Below are 18,985 nucleotides of genomic sequence, written 5' to 3'. Positions count from 1 at the left end.
TCAGTGTCTTTTAAGCACTAGAATCTGATCAGGCAGTAAGGGAATCTCACTTAACTTTTCAATGTGTTTGAGTGATTTTTCTTATGTATACTAAAATTTCTTTTGGGTATTGTTTCCTGGACATCTTTTTATTAAAGCTTTTATCTTTCTCTTATTCATTTCTAATAACTTTTGTCACTTGAAAATAGTTTCTCATCTTTTATAAAATTTTAAAATAATTTTTGAAGTGCGGACATTAGCCATGATTTTATTTGCCAAATGAACATGCCATTTTTATTAGCCCAGTAGGTCCCTTGTCAGTAAGCTCTTTGGGCTGCTTCCAATTCCATCCATCATAAGTAGCATTGTGATAAAAGCCTCTGTAAGCCGTCATCAGGACTTAGATCACTTCTTTTGATGGGTTCTGTTTTTGGGGGGGGACGGGCCGGGGTGGGGGACAAAATGTTATGCTCTTATTAACACAAAGACAATGTGCACACAAAATATCTATTCATTTCCTTTGCTGTGCAGTCTGGCATTGGGATTGCTGACTCTCGTGGCCAGCTGGGCTGCTCTTTGCACAGTGGCTTTGCGGCTCTGCGGAGATGTGGACCATTGCGGGACAGTAAGATCTGTTGTGCGCCAGCAGCCTTCAAGCTCCTTGGCGTTGCAGACCAGGAACTTCCAAAAGCCCCTAGGCAGCATGAGCTGTGTGTTCATGTTGCTCCTGTCACCAACGCTGGGCGTCGAGATCTGACCTTGAATCTTCCATGTACCCTATTGTCAGCGGCTCTAGGTTTCCGCCAGTTATGCTGAATTGTGACATAGCAGACTGACTGGTGTCCAGTGAACTTCTTGGTCCTCTTTTCTATGATCTTGTGCTTCATGAGGGGTCTGAGGGCAGCACGGTGCCAAGTAGGAGATGCTGCCACCTACACTGAGGAATGACAGGTTGTGTTTTTAAAGTTCTTGACATATTTTGCCAAATCACTCTCCATAGAGATAAAACTGATTTCTACGGCCCTTCCCCCCAGTTCCAGTGCACTCTTCCCAGTGTGCATGTGAGCACTGCAGACATCCTGGGCTAATTTAAGGGTGAAATTATGCCTCGTTTAATAGCACAGAAGGTTATGTAGTGGGTGGTGCACTTCGGCAGGGTTCCTTGAAGGGCAAGAGGGAGTGGAAACAGAAGACTGGCTGGGAGGCAGGGCCTGGAGCCTGAGAACAGGAGGAAGGAGTTAGAACGTCAGAGTGAAGAGGGAGAGAAAGAATAGTCTCATTGGTACCCGCAGGATCTTAACTCTGAGGCGACAGAGTGACTGCATGGAAAGGCCAGTGTCACTGAGAGGAGTTTCTCACTCGCGGCTCCCAGGAGGACGGCACACACGCCCTGCAGGGCGCATGGCCTGGTCAGGAAGCAGAGGCAGCAGCTGGGAGGCCAGGCAGGGCTTCACTGGGGCTGGCATGGGGTAGGCAAGGCAGGGCAGGACCCTGGCTTAGGACGGGCCAGTTTGAATGACTTTTGTAGCTTTGGACCATAGGCGTGGTCCCCGGTTGCCTGGTACCTGGCCCTGGAGTGATCTGGAGCAGGGGGGCAGTGGTTGGTGTGGGAGTTAGACAAAGAGGAGGCGCGTGAAAGGCATGGCAGGCAGGGCCTGTGCTACCTCCGAGAACTGGCTTGCCCTGAAAGGACAGCCTCTCCCAGCCAGACAGCTTCTGAAGGCGTCAAAACATTATGAAATACAGAAAACACCTGACTAATCCAGGCTGGGAAGAGGGCATCACGCCGTGGACTGCAGGCCCTGCCAGGCCCACGGCACCGTGACCCATACTCCATGGCAGGAAAGGATCACGAGGTGGAGGAGGAGATTGGCGAGTCAGCCCGGGGCCTTTAGAGGGAGTCTGGACCTTTGGGCACCCCCACAATCCCCTCCCCCTATCTGCACCCCCTGGGGTAGTCACCCCACTTCACCCACGTCACTACCGACAAAGAGGCTGGGTTGGCCAGCTGTGTTCAGCTTGCAGGTGACACTCATTGGGGTGGCGCTGCCGACAGGCTTTCTCCCCTCTTCCCTCTCCCCGGAAGTCTCCCTCTCAGGCCCGTCCCCACAAGCCGTTGCCTGAGTGGGCCGAGCAGGCTGACTCCGACAGCGTGGCCCCTCTCGGGTGGCACATGTGGATGACTCCACAGAGACCCGGCAGAGTGATAGGAAGGTAGAACAGGGGAGGGGAAGGTGGGCAGGGTGAGCAGGCCCCTCCCGGCGCCCACCCTGTGTCCCTGCCCCTGCCAGCCCTCAGGCTCACCCCACAGAGTCCTCTCCTCCTGGGCCCAGCTCCTGCGCACGCGGCACACCCTGTCTCGCCTACCGCCCACCCACCTCCTATCCCAGCCACCAGTCCTCCCATCTTGGCCCCCAGCAGGTGCTCCAGCCTATGGGCGGTGATGGTGGTGCCACAGAACGACAGGCCATTGTTCTGTCCCCACGGAGGCATGGTGCCGGAGGCTAGTGGGAGGCAGGGAAGAGAGAGACCCACAGTGGGCACACTCATCAGTCCACTCGGGGGTGTGGAAGCGCATGCAGGCACTTTGGTTATTTCGATGACTGGGGTTGAGTGCTGGGGGAGGGGGCAGTGTGCGCGGGACAGCCCAGCTGGGTGAAGGCCTGCTCCACCCAAGGCTCAGGTGGTCTCCCAGCAAAACAGAAAGAAGGGAGTGAGGGGAGGAAGGACAGAAGGAAAGAAGGGGGGAGGACGAGGAAAGGGAAAGGAAGGACGAACACACTGGCACGGCTGGTCCCCTGGGATGAGGAAGGCCGCTGCGGGTCTATCAATAGCCTCTTGCTGCTGCCACAGGACAGCGCCGTCTCACCAGACACTTCCTCAGAGATGAGAAGCCTGCGGCCCAGAGCGGAGGAGGGCCTCCCCCGGGACATGGCGGGGGCTGGGCAGGGGGTGTGACAGGCTTCTGGATGTTCTGACCAGGATGCCAGACAATTCCTGTGACCACCTGCCCAGGTGACCCTCAGACCCTGGGTGGCAGAGGCACAGAATGGGACCTTGCCCTGCAGGTCGGAGCACACATCACTGGAATTCCTGGAGGGCACTGTTCTCTGAGCGTGACCAGGGCTGGGAAGGGTATGAAAGCAGGCCAGGGCTGGGCTGAGTGAGGATGGGGGGCTAGACTCTCTGCCCCCAGTAAGTGCTGGCTTCTATGGTCTAGTGAAGGGCCAAGGCGAGGGTGCCTGGCACTCCTGGTGAGCACCCACGCTCCTCAGCGCCAGCCCTGACACGGCCAGGCAGGCACCGCACAGGCTGACCAGCCAATGCGGCCGTGTTGGTCTCCTCCGGCTGCCAATACAAGATACCAACACTTGACAGGAACGGGGTGCAGGGGAGAAGGTGGAACTGTTACAGGATTCCAGGGCAGGAGGAATAGGGAAACTGAGGCAGGAAAGTTAAAACAAGGCCAAACAGTGTGAGCATTTTGTAGCCAGTTTGTAATTCCCCAGCCAAGGCCACAGCAAATGGTTAAAAACCTCCCTAATGAGAGAAGGCAGAAACGGAGGGGAAAAGGGAAAGTCAAAAAGGGCAGGCTTACTCCCTAAGCGAGAAGCCAGCAGTCTCAGGCTGGGCGAGATAAAGTTGCCAGGTGCTTCTCATGAATTCTGGGAAGGTCACCACAAAGTAAAAAGGGGCCTGGAGAATTAATCTACGCCAAGATATTCAGCAGAGCAATTTTGAGACCTCTAGACAGGAGGGTATATAACGCCTCAGACCCCCACCCAACGCGCTCTTCAGATTAGCTGAGAGCCCTCTGTGCTCCATGAGCCAGATGCGTGGGTTTGCTTGCTTTGCTTTTTCAATAAAGCTTTAATAAATTGGCTTTTCACAACGCAGTCAAGGTCTCATATAAACTCATTTATATGAGAAGACAAGGATCGAGGTTGGGCACAGCCCTCTCCACTGACTCAGGGGGCTGTCTTGTCCAGTAACACCTCTGGTGAGAGTTGCCTAGAACAGAATCAAGAGGGACAATGTCAACAGTGACCCCCTTGAGAATTTCTCACCTGAGACAGGTCTGAGCTGGGGGAGAGGAGATATTTGACATCAGATTTTGAACACCTGGAAAATGCTCCTATTTGCTGATGTCCCCAAGATTTCATCCAGGGGAGAGAGAAACGAGCTCATGAAAAGGAGTCCTGAGAGAAAATACCATAGTTCTCTGCGTGCACGCTCCTAACCATCCAACCTGTTCATGAAAACACAGTTGTAAGGAAACATTTAATAGAAAGAGCTGATCCAGCTACAGAGTCATAGAAGGCTGGCCCTGCGGGGTGAGGGTCGAGCTGAGGGAGACCGGGGTGACGGAGGCAAAGCAGGCCTGGGAGGCAGGAATTTTAGGGGAGCATTGGCAGGTTTAGGGAGTTTTTAGAATTGGGGTCCATGGAAAAACACAGGACTACAGACTGGGAGAAGGTACATTTCCATAACACAGGAAGCCAGGTGCAGTTACATCTCCATAAGACAAGGGAGCAGCAACAGTTGCATTTACATAGACAAGGGAACTGGGAGTAACAGGTCTATATTTACCAAATAAAGAAGGAGGAAGAAAGCCCAGAAAGAAAAGAGCAATGAGGGAGGAGGGCCTCAGGAGTTCCTCTAGTAACTAATTCCAAAGGGAACAGTGACCAATCAGAGCGATATCAGGACACAGGAACTGCAGCCTTTATAAACCCTGGAAACAGGAAGTCGGTGGGACCCTTTTCCCCTTCCCCACGTGGGAGTCTATTCTGTGGGACTCTTTCTCCCTCCCCACGTGGGAGTCTGTACTTGTTCTTCAATAAATTTTTACCTTTGCTATATGTACTACCCTCTGTCTGTGCATTCATTCTTCGTCTCCGGCAGACAAAGAATCCAGGTTCCAGTCCAAAAATTCTGTTTCAAATGGAAGCAGGCTGGTCCTCATTAGGGGGGACATATAATCTAATAGATAGAGCACCTATTTGAAATCTTAGAACACATATACTTGCCGAAGCCGGTTTGGCTCAGTGGATGGAGTGTCAGCCTGTGGACTGAGGGGTCCCAGGTTCGATTCCGGTCAAGGGCATGTACCTGGGTTGCAGGCACTTCCCCAGTAGGAGATGTGCAGGAGGCAGCTGATCGATGTTTCTCTCTCATCGATGTTTCTAACTCTCTATCTCTCTCCCTTCCTCTCTGTAAAAAATCAATAAAATATATTTTTTTAAAAAAAGAACACATATACTTATGTGAATAGGGGGTTAAGTTTCTTATATGTGAATAGGGGGTTAAGTTTCTTATATGTGAATAGGGGGTTAAGTTTTTCTTAAAGTTTCCTTTTCAAGGCCCATGCGAAGCGATTGCGGAGGTGACTCAGCTGTGAATCCAGCAAACAGCCGATAAGCAGGGTCAGGCCGACCCATCAGGAGCCAAAGCATCATCTCATCCCTGATGACTAATTACACTAGCAGGCTCTGCGGGCCCCCAGGCCTGCACATAGCTGCATTCCTCACCCCAGCCCCAGCCCCTTTAGAATCCTGTCCCCTGAATCTTGCTGGGAGGCAGGATTTGATGCTTGTAAGCGCCCTGTCTTCTTGGTTGGCTAGCCTTCTCAATAAACGCCCAATATGATCCAACCCTGCCTTTGCTATTGGACACAGCGACTGGCGGCTGGAGCCCAACCGGGGGGTTTCCCGGTAACACTCACTGCACAGCCCCTCCCATGCCACTCGACCTGCAGACCCACCCCACTCTTCCTGCACCTGCAGGTGGGCACCAGCCAAACCTGGCTCTCGCTGGCTCCGGAACACCTGCTGCCTCCATCCCCCAGACCAGCTCTGCTTGGACCTTTCCTGTGGCCTCCCTCTCCCTGCTTCCTCCGCAACCCACTCTCCTTTACTATTTGAAAGGGATGCCCAGCCACAGCCTTGCTTAAAACCCTCACACCTACTTCCATTTACAACAAACCTCAAGCTTTCAACTTCGGCACGCAGAGCCCTAGAGCTCCAGTCTGCCCCCAGCTCCTCTCCTCACGCAGGGAGCTGCAGCCACACTGGACGGTTCCTTCTTTCCAGCCCTAAGGGCTCTGCACGTGCTGTCCTCCTGCCGGCATATGGGCTTCCAGGTCTTCACTCCGGCTCCTTGCAGCCTTCAGGTCGCAGCTCAAGTGCCACCTCCGTCTGATCACCCAGTGTGCCTCGTCCCCGTGGGACTCCCTCATCTCTCCGGAGCACCAATCCCACCCTCGGACGTCCTTTATCCAGCCCTCCCCCGAGTCTGGAAGTTCCCTAAAGGGAAGCAGCACAGGGACACACAGTAAGGGCTCACCGACAAGTCAGTGACAAAGAAAAAAGAACTAAAGTATGGGTAGCAAGACCTCAAGGTCACGGGTATTGTTTTGGAATTAATTTTTTAAACATCCCACCTGCCCTCTCTTCGCCCTCCCCCCCCCCCCCCCCCCCCGCCCGCCCCAACCCTCCTCCCCGCTGCGATATTGGCAGGCCGCACAGTAGGCGTGAACGCATTACCATCTACCATAAGCAAAAGCAGGTATGAGAGCGAGGCCAAGCGGCGCCTCACCAGCAGGGGGCGCCCGCCCCCGTGCTCCGCCCCCCGTTCCCTGTGGCGCCGGGCACGTCGGCCGCCTCCACTTCCGCTTGGGCGGAGCTACGGGCTCTGGGACTTCCGGGGCTGCCGCGTGGAGCTCTGCGGCTCGGGCGCTGTCGGCATGGCGGTCTTCGCGGGCCCGGCGCAGCCGCTCCTGTCGCTGAACCCGCAGGAGGACGACAAGTTTCACAAGGAGGTGGCCCAGGCCCGCCGGCGCGCAACGAAGGTGGGCGCCTCCGCGACGCGCGGGCCCGCGGAGCCCGGGTCGGTCCCGGCCTCGCCCTCCTCCGGCCTCCGCCGCCTCCCGGGTCTCCCAGGGCGGCCCCACCCCACGAGCTTGGGGGCCGAGGCGGGAGGTGGAGCTGGCGGGGAAAGCATGGCGAGGCATGCAGCGGGTTCGTGGGCGCGGGGACGGGGGCTCTAGAGGACGGTACCCGCCGGCTTCACTCGCTGACGGGGCCCGGCATCGGTTGCATTCGCCGTGGCTTCCAGCTGGAGACACCCGTTTGGAGTTGACCCGGGGGAGGTCCCGGCGGCGTGAAGGCTCGCCGTGGCCCGGGAATGTGCGGTTGGCGTGTTCGACTCCACGGCGATCTGCATGCGAAGTGGAGGCTGTGTCGGTGGAGGTCCCCGCCGGGTGGTGTGGAATAGCGTTACAGACCCGCTCGCGCAGCCATGGGCCACGACAGAGGTTGAGCGCCCCCATCGGCGGGGGTGGCCAGCGGCGCGGCCGGGCCTCGGGGGAGGCGGGCACCGCTCAGCGGAGCCTCAGCTCTGCTGCTCCGCGGGCGGAGAGGCTCGCAGTCCCGATCTGGACGGAGAGCTAGGGTTCTCCAAGCTTCGTTGCAATGTGATTTTTTTTTAATTATTAAAAAAGTATTATCCTGGTTTTCATGTCTTCAGAAACAGAAGCAAGAAAAAGAAAAACTCACTCCCGGAGTCATTTATGTGGGCCACCTGCCTCCAGCACTGTACGAAACCCAGATCCGAGCGTATTTCTCCCAGTTTGGCACTGTGACGAGGTTCAAGCTGTCCAGAAGTAAAAGGGTAAGGTTTTCCTACTGAAGCAGGCGATTTGTTTTATTTTTCAAAAGCACATCGTCGTGGACAGTGTAGAGGGCGTGCTCACACGGTATTATTCTTACCCGTCTTCGCTCCAGAAGGGGTCACGGGCGAGGTTCAGAGCCTGAGTGGCTGCCCCAGAGCCTCTGATGACATGGGCAGTTTTGGTAAAGGGATCGCGGTGTCCTGCAGCTGCGCGTTCAGCTGCACAGGGACGCCAGTTTGAGGAGCAGTTCGCACCCCTTGTGTTGGCCTGGGTGTACGCACCCTGTGACAGCAGAGGTGTGTACGTGAACCGTGAAGAGCAGGGACACGGGCCAGGCCACGTGTGTGCACGGCCTGGCCTCCACGGGTTGCTGGCTGTATGGCCTTGGACACAGTATGTAACCTGTCCATGCTTTAGTTTTCTCATTTGCAAAATATGAGTGAAATAGCACCATCGTCCTAGGGGTATCTCATTACAGATTAGGCGAGGTAGGGGATGTGAGGTTCTTGGGACAGCGCCTGCTACAGAAAGAGAGGTGTGTGTGTGTGTGTGTGTGTGTGTGTGTGTGTGTGTGTGTGTGTGATTGTTATGTCATCCCTACCTTCTAATTTAAAAAGGTTTATGTGGTTTGTTTCAGGAATAGAGTGTGCTGACTTCTCCTATAAAACTTACAATGTTCCCAGCAGCTTCACCCAAGAGTGAAATATTATAAAACCTAAGGTTCAGTGGGAAGCTAGGTAAACTTGAGTGTGTTCAAGCAGAGGAACATAGCAATGACACTGAATGTAGTAGTTACATGGATAAAGCTCAAAATAGGTTGTTGAATGAATTTTTTTTTTCGTTCTCTGTTTATTTTTTTACCACACACGTACACTTATATTGTTGTAACCATAGAGACCTCTCATTGTTGGGATCTTTATTTTTCTTGATGTAGTTTCTTCACATTTTCCCACTTGAGTTATAACAGATCAAAGTTAGTTTTATATTTGGTACGTGAGTGGATAAGGTATGTATCCATCTTCCGCTAGTTGTTCTAAAGTTACAGGTATTAAGTTTTGTCAAAGCAACATCTCAACATTAAAGTGGATTTCAAATTTAAAATGCCCTGGTATTTCTCTAATCCTAACCAAAGTAACACATTTTCTTTGTATGCCTCCTCTTCCCCCCCCCCCCCATTTGTCTATTTATAATGGTAATGGTTGCTTATTTTGTGGGTGAGCTATTTCAAACGTCCTGAAATCTACCAGAAAATGATTTAGAGACTTGAGGTATCCATTTTCCTTTATCAAACATCAACTTGCTTCAGGCCTTTGTGTTTTTTTATTCAAATATATTTTATTGATTTTTTTACGGAGAGGGGGAGAGGGATAGAGAGTTAGAAACATCAATGAGAGAGAAACATCGATCAGCCGCCTCCTGCACACCCCCTACTGGGGATGTGCCTGCAACCAAGGTACATGCCCTTGACGGAATCGAACCTGGGACCCTTGAGTCTGCAGGCCGATGCTCTATCCACTGAGCCAAACCGGAAGGGCCAGGCCTCTGTTTTTTTAGAAATAGATTTTAGGTAGGTTTAAGGTCCCTTTTGTGCCCTTCCCCAGTCTTCTGCACCTGCTCCCATGCCCAGGAAATTACTGTTCACAAAGTCAGTGTTTTTCATTACTGTATGTGTTTTGGAAATCTGTACTACAGATTGTATAGTAGTATTCTCTCTTTCTGCACTTTTATTTATTTACTAGAGGCTCGGTGCACAAAAATTTGTGCACTCGGGGGGGAAGGGGGAGTCCCTCAGCCTGGCTTGTGCCCTCTCGCAGTCTGGGACCCCTCGGGAGATAACGACCTGCTGGCTTAGGCCTGCTCCCGGGTGGCAGAGGGCAGGCCCAATCCCTACGTGCAGCCCCTGGTCGGGCTCAGAGCAGGGCCGATTGGGGAGTTGGAGCACCGCCCCCTGTCATGCATAGAGCAGGGCGGATCGGGAGGTTGCGATGCCACCCTCAGTCACGCTCAGGGTAGGGCCGATTGGGGGGTTGGGGCACCGCCCCCTATCACACACAAGGCAGGGTCGATGGGGAGGTTGCGGCGCCACCCCCTGTCACGCACAGAGCAGGGCCAATCGGGGTTGGGGCACTGCCCCCTGTCACTCACAGAGCAGGGCCCATCAGGGGGGTTGGGGCTATGTACCCTGTCACACACAGAGCAGGGTCGATCAGGGGGTTGGGGAGCTTCCCCCTGTCACTCACAGTGCAGGGCGAATCAGGGGGTTGAGGAGCTCCCCCCGTCACTCACAGAGTAGGGCTGATAGGGGAGTTGGGGCACCACCCCCTGTCACACACAGAGCTGGGCAGATCAGGGGGTTGGGGTGCCGCACCTTGTCACACTCAGGGCAAGGCGATGGGGAGGTTATGGCTCTACCCTGTCACACACAGAGCATGGTCCGTGGGGGGGCGGTTGGGGCGCCGCCCTCTATCACCCACAGAGCAGGGCGATCAGGGGGTTTGGTCGCTGCCCCCTGTCACGCTGATCCCGGTGCTGGGAGGCATATTACCCTTTTACTATATAGGATAGAGGCCTAGTGCATGGGTGGGTGCCGGCTGGTTTGCCCTGAAGGGCGTCCTGGATCAGGGTGAGGGTCCCCACTGGGGTGCCTGGCCAGCCTGGATGAGGGGCTGAGGGCTGTTTGCATCTGGTCACACACCCTTCAGGGTGGGGGTCCCCACTGAGGTGCCTGGCCAGTCTGGGTGAGGGGCTGAGGGCTGTTTTCAGGCTGGCAGGTGACTGAAGCTCCCAACCCCTCCTTTTTTTCTTTTTTTTATTCTGGGCCAGCTTTAGCTCTGAGGCTTGGCTCCAGCTCTTAGGCCTTAGCTGCTGAAAGCAGGTATCTGGTTTGTTTGGGTTCTATAATTGAAACACTGTTTCAACTCCAGCTCTGAGATCCCGGCTGGCTGAAAGCAGGTTTCTGGGGTTTTGTTTAGCTTCTATATTTATAACAATGTTTGAAACTGCAAGCTCAGAGGCCGGCAAGGCAGGCAGGGAACGTTGGATTCCTCCATCACTGAAGCAAGCAAGCCTCATGTTTGCTTCAAGCTGCCTGGCTGCCGGCTGCCATCTTGGCTGGCAGTTAATTTGCATATCTCCCTGATTAGCCAATGGGAAGGGTAGTGGAGGTATGGCTAATTACCATGTTTCTCTTTTATTAGATAGGATTCAGTCTATTTTGAGCTTTATCCACGTAACTACTACATTCACTGTCATTGCTATGTTCCACTGCTTGAACACACTCAAGTTTACCTAGCTTCCCATTGAACATTAGGTTTTTATATTTCACTCTTGGGTGAAGCTGCTGGGAACATTCTAAGTTTTATAGGAGAAGTCAGCACACATATACATGTATGAACACATAACTGAAATACAAGTTCTATGAGACACTACTTAACCATTCTGTTCAGTTGTTTAACATGACCTTCTGACCTAAATTGATTGTGTTGAGTGTCATTATGGGTTTATTAGCCATTAGAATTCCCTCATCTGTGAACTGCCTATTCTTTTTTCTTTTTTTTTTTAATTTTTTTCTTTATTTATTAAGGTATTACATGTGTGTCCTTACTGCCCCGTTGCCCCCCCCCCCCCCACTCATGCCCTTCACCCCCCTGTTGTCTGTGTCCATTGGTTAGGCTCATATGCATGCATCCAAGTCCTTTGGTTGATCTCTCCCTCTTACCCCCACCCTGAACTGCCTATTCTTATCTTTTGCCCTTACCGTCTTTTTCACAAACTTTTTTCTGCCTTTTTTGAGGATCATTTGTAAATATTTTTCTGTACTGTAATATAATCATTGTTTCCCCCAGAATTGTATTTTGAAAATGTTCAAGTCTACAGAGAAGTGGAAAGAACAATAATGTAATGAACATCTCTTCTCTCTCCTGGATTCACCCGTTATTGACACCCTGACACATTAGCTGTATGTCTCCATAGCTATAAACACACATACTTCGTTTTGCTGAACCTTAGAAGGAAGTAGCAATCATAAAGACTTGAAATACTTCATCGTAAATGTACTAGGAATCCGGACACGATACAGTAGTCTGGCACAGCGGTCGCCAGCCGGTGGTCCGTGAGGTCCGACAGGTTGGCGCCCGCTGGTCCAGCGTGGACTTGCCGTAGTCACCCAGTAGTCCCAGACGTCTTTAGCTGCCGGTTTCCTTCCTGACCTGGGATCAGTCACGGTTCCTGCATTGCATTTGGTCGGTGTGACTCTTCAGCCTGTGTAGGATAGTCTCCTTGCCCTTCTGCACTTTGTTTTTCTTCACATTGGCTATTTTGAAGAGTTCAAACTGTGAATTCCAGCTGTGGTTATGGACTTACTGTGTGATCAGATCCCAGGAATACCCCGAGGTCAGTGGCATGTTCAGCCTTTTTGGGATCTTTCCTTTTCCCACAACAGTTTCCACATTGTATGCCATGATGTTATTTGCTAATGGGGCTGATGTGATTATTTAAATTAATGGCATTTTAGCAGCTCAGTGATGTATTAGAGTTTAATTGTTTTCGTGGCGGATTTTTTAATTGCAGACTGGAAATAGCAAAGGTTATGCCTTTGTGGAATTTGAATCTGAAGATGTTGCCAAGATAGTTGCTGAAACAATGAACAACTACCTTTTTGGTGAAAGGCTCTTGAAGTGTAAGTGCACTTGTCTCCCCGTGGGCCTGGTTACCTGCTGTTGATGGGTGGCTGTGGTGTGAAGGACAGATTGCTCAGCTACTCAGACATCCCACGTCATTTCTGGAGGATCCCCTTAAGGATGGTGCAAGATCAGTTCTAATTAGAATTTTAAAATCTAAACCAGACTGAGCTGTGTTTGTGCCGAGATGGAATTGGGGAGTGATTTTAGGCGCAGATAGGAAGAGCGACTAACCCACCTTAAAGGGCTGTGGAAGGCTTCCCTGAGGAAGTATTTAGATTAAAATCTGAAGTTTTAAAAGGAGTGAGCCAGGTTCAGGGAAGGAGATGAAGATTGAGATCCTGGCCGAGCGGACAGCAAATGCAAAGCTAGAGGTGACTAGCAGTATCTGCCTATGAGGGACTGAGGAGAAGAGCAAGAGATGAGGGAGAAGACGAGGGGAGGCCAGGTCTTTGAATCCTTATAAATCTGGGAGTTCGATATGTGTCCTGAGGACAGTCGGAGACCATTAATGGGTTCTAGATAGGGTAACAGTGAAGGGGGGAGTCACAGTTCAGACGGTGCAGCTCTTCTACCAGAGAAACCATGACAGCACCAGACTAGAAGTTCGCCTACAGAAACTGGCGCCGCCGGCTTGCCATCCCAGCGCAGCCCTGTCTGGGTCCCAGGGCCCTTCAGAGGCAGAGTTACGTTTCGGGGGGGGGGGGGGGGGGGGGCATCCAGGTACCCAAGTCAGGCACATCTTGTCAGGCAGCTGATGAGGCTGCCCAGGCGGCATCTCCCCGGCCTCTCTTCGTTTTGGTTCCTCCTGCCGTGACAGTCCCAGCAGCCTTGCTGCCGGCATGGGTTCATTCACAGAAATGAAGGAAGGGTTGAGGTGAGCCAAAAGGTGTCAGAGGACTGCACATGTGGGTCCGTGCTATGCTGTGCCCCTCCCACTCGGGTGAAAACTTGTTTCTTTTTTGCATATAGGTCATTTTATGCCACCTGAGAGTGTACATGCGGAACTTTTTAGAGAGTGGCACCTTCCGTTTAAGAACCCGTCTTTCCCAGCAGTGAAACGGTATAATCAGAACCGGACCCTTCTTGAAAAGCTGCGGATGGAGGAGCGATTTAAAAAGAAAGAAAAATTACTCAGGAAGAGACTAGCTAAGAAGGGAATTAGTTATGATTTTCCTTCATTGGTAAATATTTCTTCAGAAAATACATTTTGTGCTTTTCTTCTTGGAGGTGGGCTTTGTGTCTCAGTCGCTGTGACATGATTACGGTTTTCTCTGTAAAGTGTCTAGCTCACTGCTTACCACATACTAGGGTTTGACTGAATTTTTGAGGCGCTGCATTGTCAGCTCTTCCTAAAGTGTGTCAGGCCAGACCCAATGGTCCACATTGTATAGAAAAGGGAATTTCAGAAAGGGATTAGGTTTTGCATGATCTGTTTTAAATTACTGAAGTTACACCACCCTTTAACCCAAACCATAATGCTTCTAGATTGCTATTAAAAGTGTCCTTACCAGAATTAAATGAAGTTTGGCATTACATGGTATCGGTAAACATAAAGACTATAAATTGGCCACCCTTTTTATGCCATTCCAGTTAAAATTTTGGTTTTTGTCCTTTTAAATTGGAGATAAAGTGCATGTCAGATTTCAGCAGCGTTGTCTGTGAATTAAGTGAGCAGGGGTTAGAATGTAGCGAACCTGCCGGCATGAAGCTGCCTCAGCACAGGTGCCACTCAGTCCCCGTGTCCCTGCTCGCTGGTTCTCCCTCCGCTTTCCTGGGGGAGAGCTGTGTCTTCCACTACGAAACGAGTGCAGGCCGCTCGGGTGGCTAGGATAGGTGACGATCTTATTTCTTCTCTAAATTCTGAGGTTGGTTTGGATCTTTCACAGACCCTTCCAGCTTATTTTCAAACAGCTAATTTGTTGGGAAGAGATGGGTGGCATCTCTTCCTAAGTTTATTAGGTCTTTTAGCCTTATCCAGAAACCAGAAGACTGAGTACGCCTTTTGGCCCAGTTCTGGTTGTTGATCCTTTGCCTAAATCCCAAACAGGCTTTAACAGCATGTGTTTAAAAATCACTGTGTCCCAGGCAGCAGGCCCTGGTCCTCTTACGAACCATTTGGGAGCTGGTCCTCTAAAGCAGGACGCTAGGCCAGCTCAGGTCTCAGCCTCACTTCATCTCCACAGCTTCTGCCCATCCCCCAACTCGGCCCCTCTTTACTTTTTGCCCTTTACTGGAGATCATTCACTATATTTGTGGATTTTGCTTTTTAAATTGGAATGCTTTCTCATTTAGGAAGGATCTGCTGATAACATGTGTAAGGATCTAATGGTAAGTTAAAAACGTAAATATGTGATACTGCCAGGTAATAACTTCTTTGTGTTTACTTAAGGTTTTACGTAGGAAAAAGAAGAAAAGCAATGCTTCAAACACCAACCTTCAGAAATCCACAAATATGCAGGTAAGATTTTTCTTTTATTCCATGCCAGGTGTTAGGGAAAGATAAATGGGTAAATATATTCAAACTACGAAAACTGTTAAATATACAAATTGATGAAGTTTCTTAAACTTTATTGAAGGCTTTACCTAAGAAGGAAAAGGAGAAGGCTTCAGCCACCCCTGAAACTCCTGAGAATACTGTGGATAGCCAGGTAAAATTGTCGTTAGTATTTTGAGAATCAGGTAGTATAGTTCAAAAGAGGAGAAACAGTTCCTGCTACTGTCAGTTTGTTAAAATTTCACATTTAGCCCTAGCCGTTTTGGCTCAGTGGATAGAGCTGGGTCTGGGGACTAAAGGGTCCCCAGGTTCGATTCTGGTCAGGGGCACATGCCCAGGTTGTGGGCTCGATCCCCAGTAGGGGGAGTGCAGGAGGCAGCTGATCAATGATTCTCCTCATCATTGATGTTTCTCTCTCTCTCTCTCCCTCTCCCTTTCTCTCTGTAATCAATAAAAATATTTAGAAAAATTTTTCTCACATTTAATTTGTGACTTCAGCAGATACTGTGAGTTTACAAGCAAAAGTTATCGTTGTGAGTTTATTATTGCACTTTGTACCTCTTAAGCAAAGTGACTGAGTTAGGAGAGAGGAGGCCACTGTTTTTATAAATATAAGATCAAGGTTTTCTACCTCATACCCTATAATGGAGCATATTATATTACAATCGATTGTGGCTTTTTTGTACTAAGTTTGATAAGCACCTAAACTCGTTCCTGTGTGATTATGTCACTGAAAGATGGAAATAGGCCTGAAGTAACATTGCACAACTTGTAAAAATAGGAGGGAGGGGTAAAATATTCCTCATATCTTCCCACATTTATGTATTATTTCTTGTTGAATTTAGGGCCCCACACCAGTTTGTACACCAACATTTTTGGATAAACGAAAATCTGAAGTGGCTGAAATGAATGATGATGAAGATAATGAAATAGTTTTCAAACAGCCCTTATCGGGCATAAAAGAGCAATCACAAGAGACTGAAACACCTGCACAGTCCAGGAAAAAAAGAAGAAAAAGCAGTCAGTGACTCTGAGCGTGTTGTGAACAGCACTTCTTCTGGAAAATGTGATTTTATTATGAGGGCTGTGGATTGGAAGGAGCACTGTCGGTTCCAGTCAGTAACAACAGGAACTGGTGACTGGCTTGCCTGCCCCTGCCCCGGTCTCCCAGTCTCTTCCCAGATTCATATTCATGTCTGCATAAAAGGGTCACCATGAACTGCAGGTTTAAATACTAAACTGCAGCGTTTGTTAAAGAAAATAAAACCTTGCTTTATTGTCTGCATGGGTCTCTGTGTAGGCTGTGCACATTTAACCCATAAGGGGATTTTAGACTTCCGCATCCAGTGGTCAAAACTGGGGTCTCTGTGTAGGCTGTGCACATTTAACCCATAAGGGGATTTTAGACTTCCGCATCCAGTGGTCAAAACTGGGCATTAGGTACAGTGAGAAGGCAATTCAAGTGTGTATACATGTGTATGTGGTCATTTTCCTAATGGTAAGTTAGTTTTTGGTAAGCTAGTATGGACTACTAACCATTAAAGTATCATCAGTGTGGAATTGGATTTCATGGCTTAAACAGTGACCAGCAAATAAACGTGTTCTACTTACAATTTATTTGTATGCAAGTGGGACTTGGGTGTCTTGAAGTAAAATAGTAGGTTTTCACCTCAAATATTTTTAATTTTCTAATGCCCTTGAAATATGCTTTTGTATTAGCTAATTCATGTTCATTGAAAACTGCCTTCAAATATTTTTTATCCAGTATTTAGTAAATCTTTAAAGTGATAGTGGGCTGAGATGGCAGCATTTGTGCTACAAGACTTAGTTGTGATAGAGACAATATGTGGTGCTCTCATTGCTGAGCGCACTACAGGTGGCAGTGGCACAGTTTCATCTCGATGACCTTTGTGTGCCCCATGTCTCAGTACCATGGGTTTTACGTATTTTGATTACCAGTGCATACCTATCCAGTCTAAAGAGAAAATGTTCACGGTGGACTGGATTATTTTATCCATTCAGATGGCAGTGGCACATCAGCTGTGCTAAAAGAACACAATATATATAGACATTATCAGACGAAGCATTCATCACAATATTCCCAACTCAAAAAGCAGAATTAACCATTTTAAATGGACTATCAGCACAATTTTGCTAATCCTCACCCAAGGATATCTTTCCATTGATTTTTAAAGTGACTAGAAAGGAGGGGGAGAGACAAGCATTAATGTGAACAAGACATGTCAGTTGGCTGCCTCCTGCATGTGCCCAAGTTACTTGCCCTTGACCAGACTCAAGGCCAGGACCCTTTGGTCCAAGGGCCAAAACTCTATCCATTTAGCCAAACTGGCTAGGGCTCAGCAGTTTTTTTACCCCAAAGTTTATAAGGTGGTAATGTTTCCGTGTGGCTTATTAGGCAAGCAAGGAAAGCCCTTTACCAATGGTGAGGTAAATTGTGATTGCAGCAGCTGAAGAAATGTGTCCAATAAAAAGAACTTACAAAAAAATTTTTTGTTGATTTCAGAGGAAGGGAGAAGATGGAGATAGAAATGTCAATGATGATAATCATTGATCGGCTGCCCCCGGCACACCCCTTACTGGGGACTGAGCCAGCAACCTGGGCATGCACCCTTGACTGGAATCAAACTTGGGACCCTTCAGTCTGTAGGCCAACACTCTATCCATAGAGCCAAACCAGTTAGGGCTAAAATGAACTTTATTTTTCTTAAAATATATTTTATTGATTTTTTTACAGAGAGGAAGGGAGAGGGATAGAAAGAAACATTGATGAGAGAGACAAACCGGTTAGGGCATAAAATGAACTTTTTTTAAGGTAGCCTTTATCCCTGGCCAGTGTGGCTCGATTGAACTTTGACCTGTGAACCAGGCCAGTGTGGCTCGATTGGTTGAACTTTGACCATGAACCAGGAGGTCACGATTTGATTCCTGGTCATGGCACATGCCTGGGTTGCTAGGGGCCGTGCAGAAGGCATCCAATCAATGATTCTCATTGATGTTTCTCCCTCTGAAATCAATAAAAACATTTTTTTTTTAAGAAGATAGCCTTGCCGAAACCGGTTTGGCTCAGTGGATGGAGAGTCGGCCTGCGGACTGAGGGGTCCCAGGTTCGATTCCGGTCGAGGGCATGTACCTGGGTTGCAGGCACATCCCCAGTGGGAGATGTGCAGGAGGCAGCTGATTGATGTTTCTAACTCTACCTCTCTCCCTTCCTCTCTGTAAAAAATCAATAAAATATATTAAAAAAAAAAAAAAGATAGCCTTTAAACAAGAAAGTTGCTTGAAGAGTTGAAGTAACAATAGTTAATTTAAAAACAAGGCCAGTGAAAATGGTGACGGAAGGAGATTTGACTTGGGTTGGTGAAGAAACAAAAAAGTAAAATAAAAACAAGGCAAATTATTTTGATTGTTTTTCCCAGGCACTTAAGAAGTTAAAAGACCTTACCAATACTGTTCAGCTCACTGTTCAAAAAGTCAAGATTTGAAGTGCTGGGATGACCAATTCATCAAGGTTTCCCCAGAACCTTTCTGGTTTTAACACTGAAAGTCACATGTTAGGCGAACCTCCTCAGTCCCAGGCTAATGCAGGCAGTTTGTCACCCTAGAAATGACTGAAGAATTAGCCTCTGTGCAGAATTAGCCTGTCTGTGGAACAACTATAAGCAAAAATATTTTCAAAGTGGAGAGAACATTCATTCAGTACAACTGAAGTGGAACCTTCCAACATGTGCCATACCTGATTTTGGTAAAAAAGAAAAGAAAAAAAACAACAAACATAGGGAACTAGAAAAAGACTTAGACAAATGTAGAGTTTCTGAAAATATAAGGTGTTTAAGGCCTGCTTCTTGTATTATTCACCAGCAAGTACTTAAAGAAATATGTGAATTGCCCAGCTGGGTGTGTCTCTGTGCTTGAGCATGGACTTAGGGTTCAATTCCTGGTCAGGGCACATGCACAAGTTGCAGGCTCAATCTCCAGTAGGGGGCGTACAGGAGGCAATGATTCTCATCATTGATGTTTCTATCCTCCCTCTCTGAAATCAATAAAAATAAATTTTAAAAATTAAAAACATTTAAAGAAAAATATGTGAACCTATCATGTGTTTTTGAACTAATCATGTCACTGTTGTACTTCATTTGT

At 49.1% G+C, this 18,985-nt stretch overlaps 1 protein-coding gene across 1 annotated transcript; it reads left to right on the top strand.

The window, feature by feature from the left end:
* The first annotated feature begins 6,671 nt into the window (after positions 1–6,671).
* On the top strand, positions 6,672–16,108 carry NIFK (nucleolar protein interacting with the FHA domain of MKI67). The gene is made up of 7 exons (XM_081095461.1): positions 6,672–6,829; positions 7,507–7,650; positions 12,221–12,329; positions 13,303–13,514; positions 14,723–14,791; positions 14,910–14,981; positions 15,673–16,108. Exons 1-7 carry the CDS (start codon positions 6,725–6,727, stop codon positions 15,853–15,855), a joined length of 894 nt encoding a protein of 297 aa, XP_080951587.1. The 5' UTR covers positions 6,672–6,724; the 3' UTR covers positions 15,856–16,108.
* Positions 16,109–18,985: the final 2,877 nt, after the last annotated feature.

The sequence above is a fragment of the Myotis nattereri genome, assembly GCF_964212035.1.
Source record: "Myotis nattereri genome assembly, chromosome: 7".
Taxonomy (NCBI): Eukaryota; Metazoa; Chordata; class Mammalia; order Chiroptera; family Vespertilionidae; genus Myotis; species Myotis nattereri.
Note: the sequence above shows the minus strand (reverse complement) of the source record. Positions and strands in the feature narration are given on the sequence as shown.

Bases quoted from the DNA above. Each gene is read 5' to 3' on its own strand.
- NIFK (XM_081095461.1), top strand. From the start codon at position 6,725: ATGGCGGTCTTCGCGGGCCCGGCGCAGCCGCTCCTGTCGCTGAACCCG. The intron at 13,515-14,722 runs GTAAATATTTCT...TGTTTACTTAAG, and splicing joins GTTATGATTTTCCTTCATTG to GTTTTACGTAGGAAAAAGAA. The intron at 14,982-15,672 runs GTAAAATTGTCG...TGTTGAATTTAG, and splicing joins AGAATACTGTGGATAGCCAG to GGCCCCACACCAGTTTGTAC.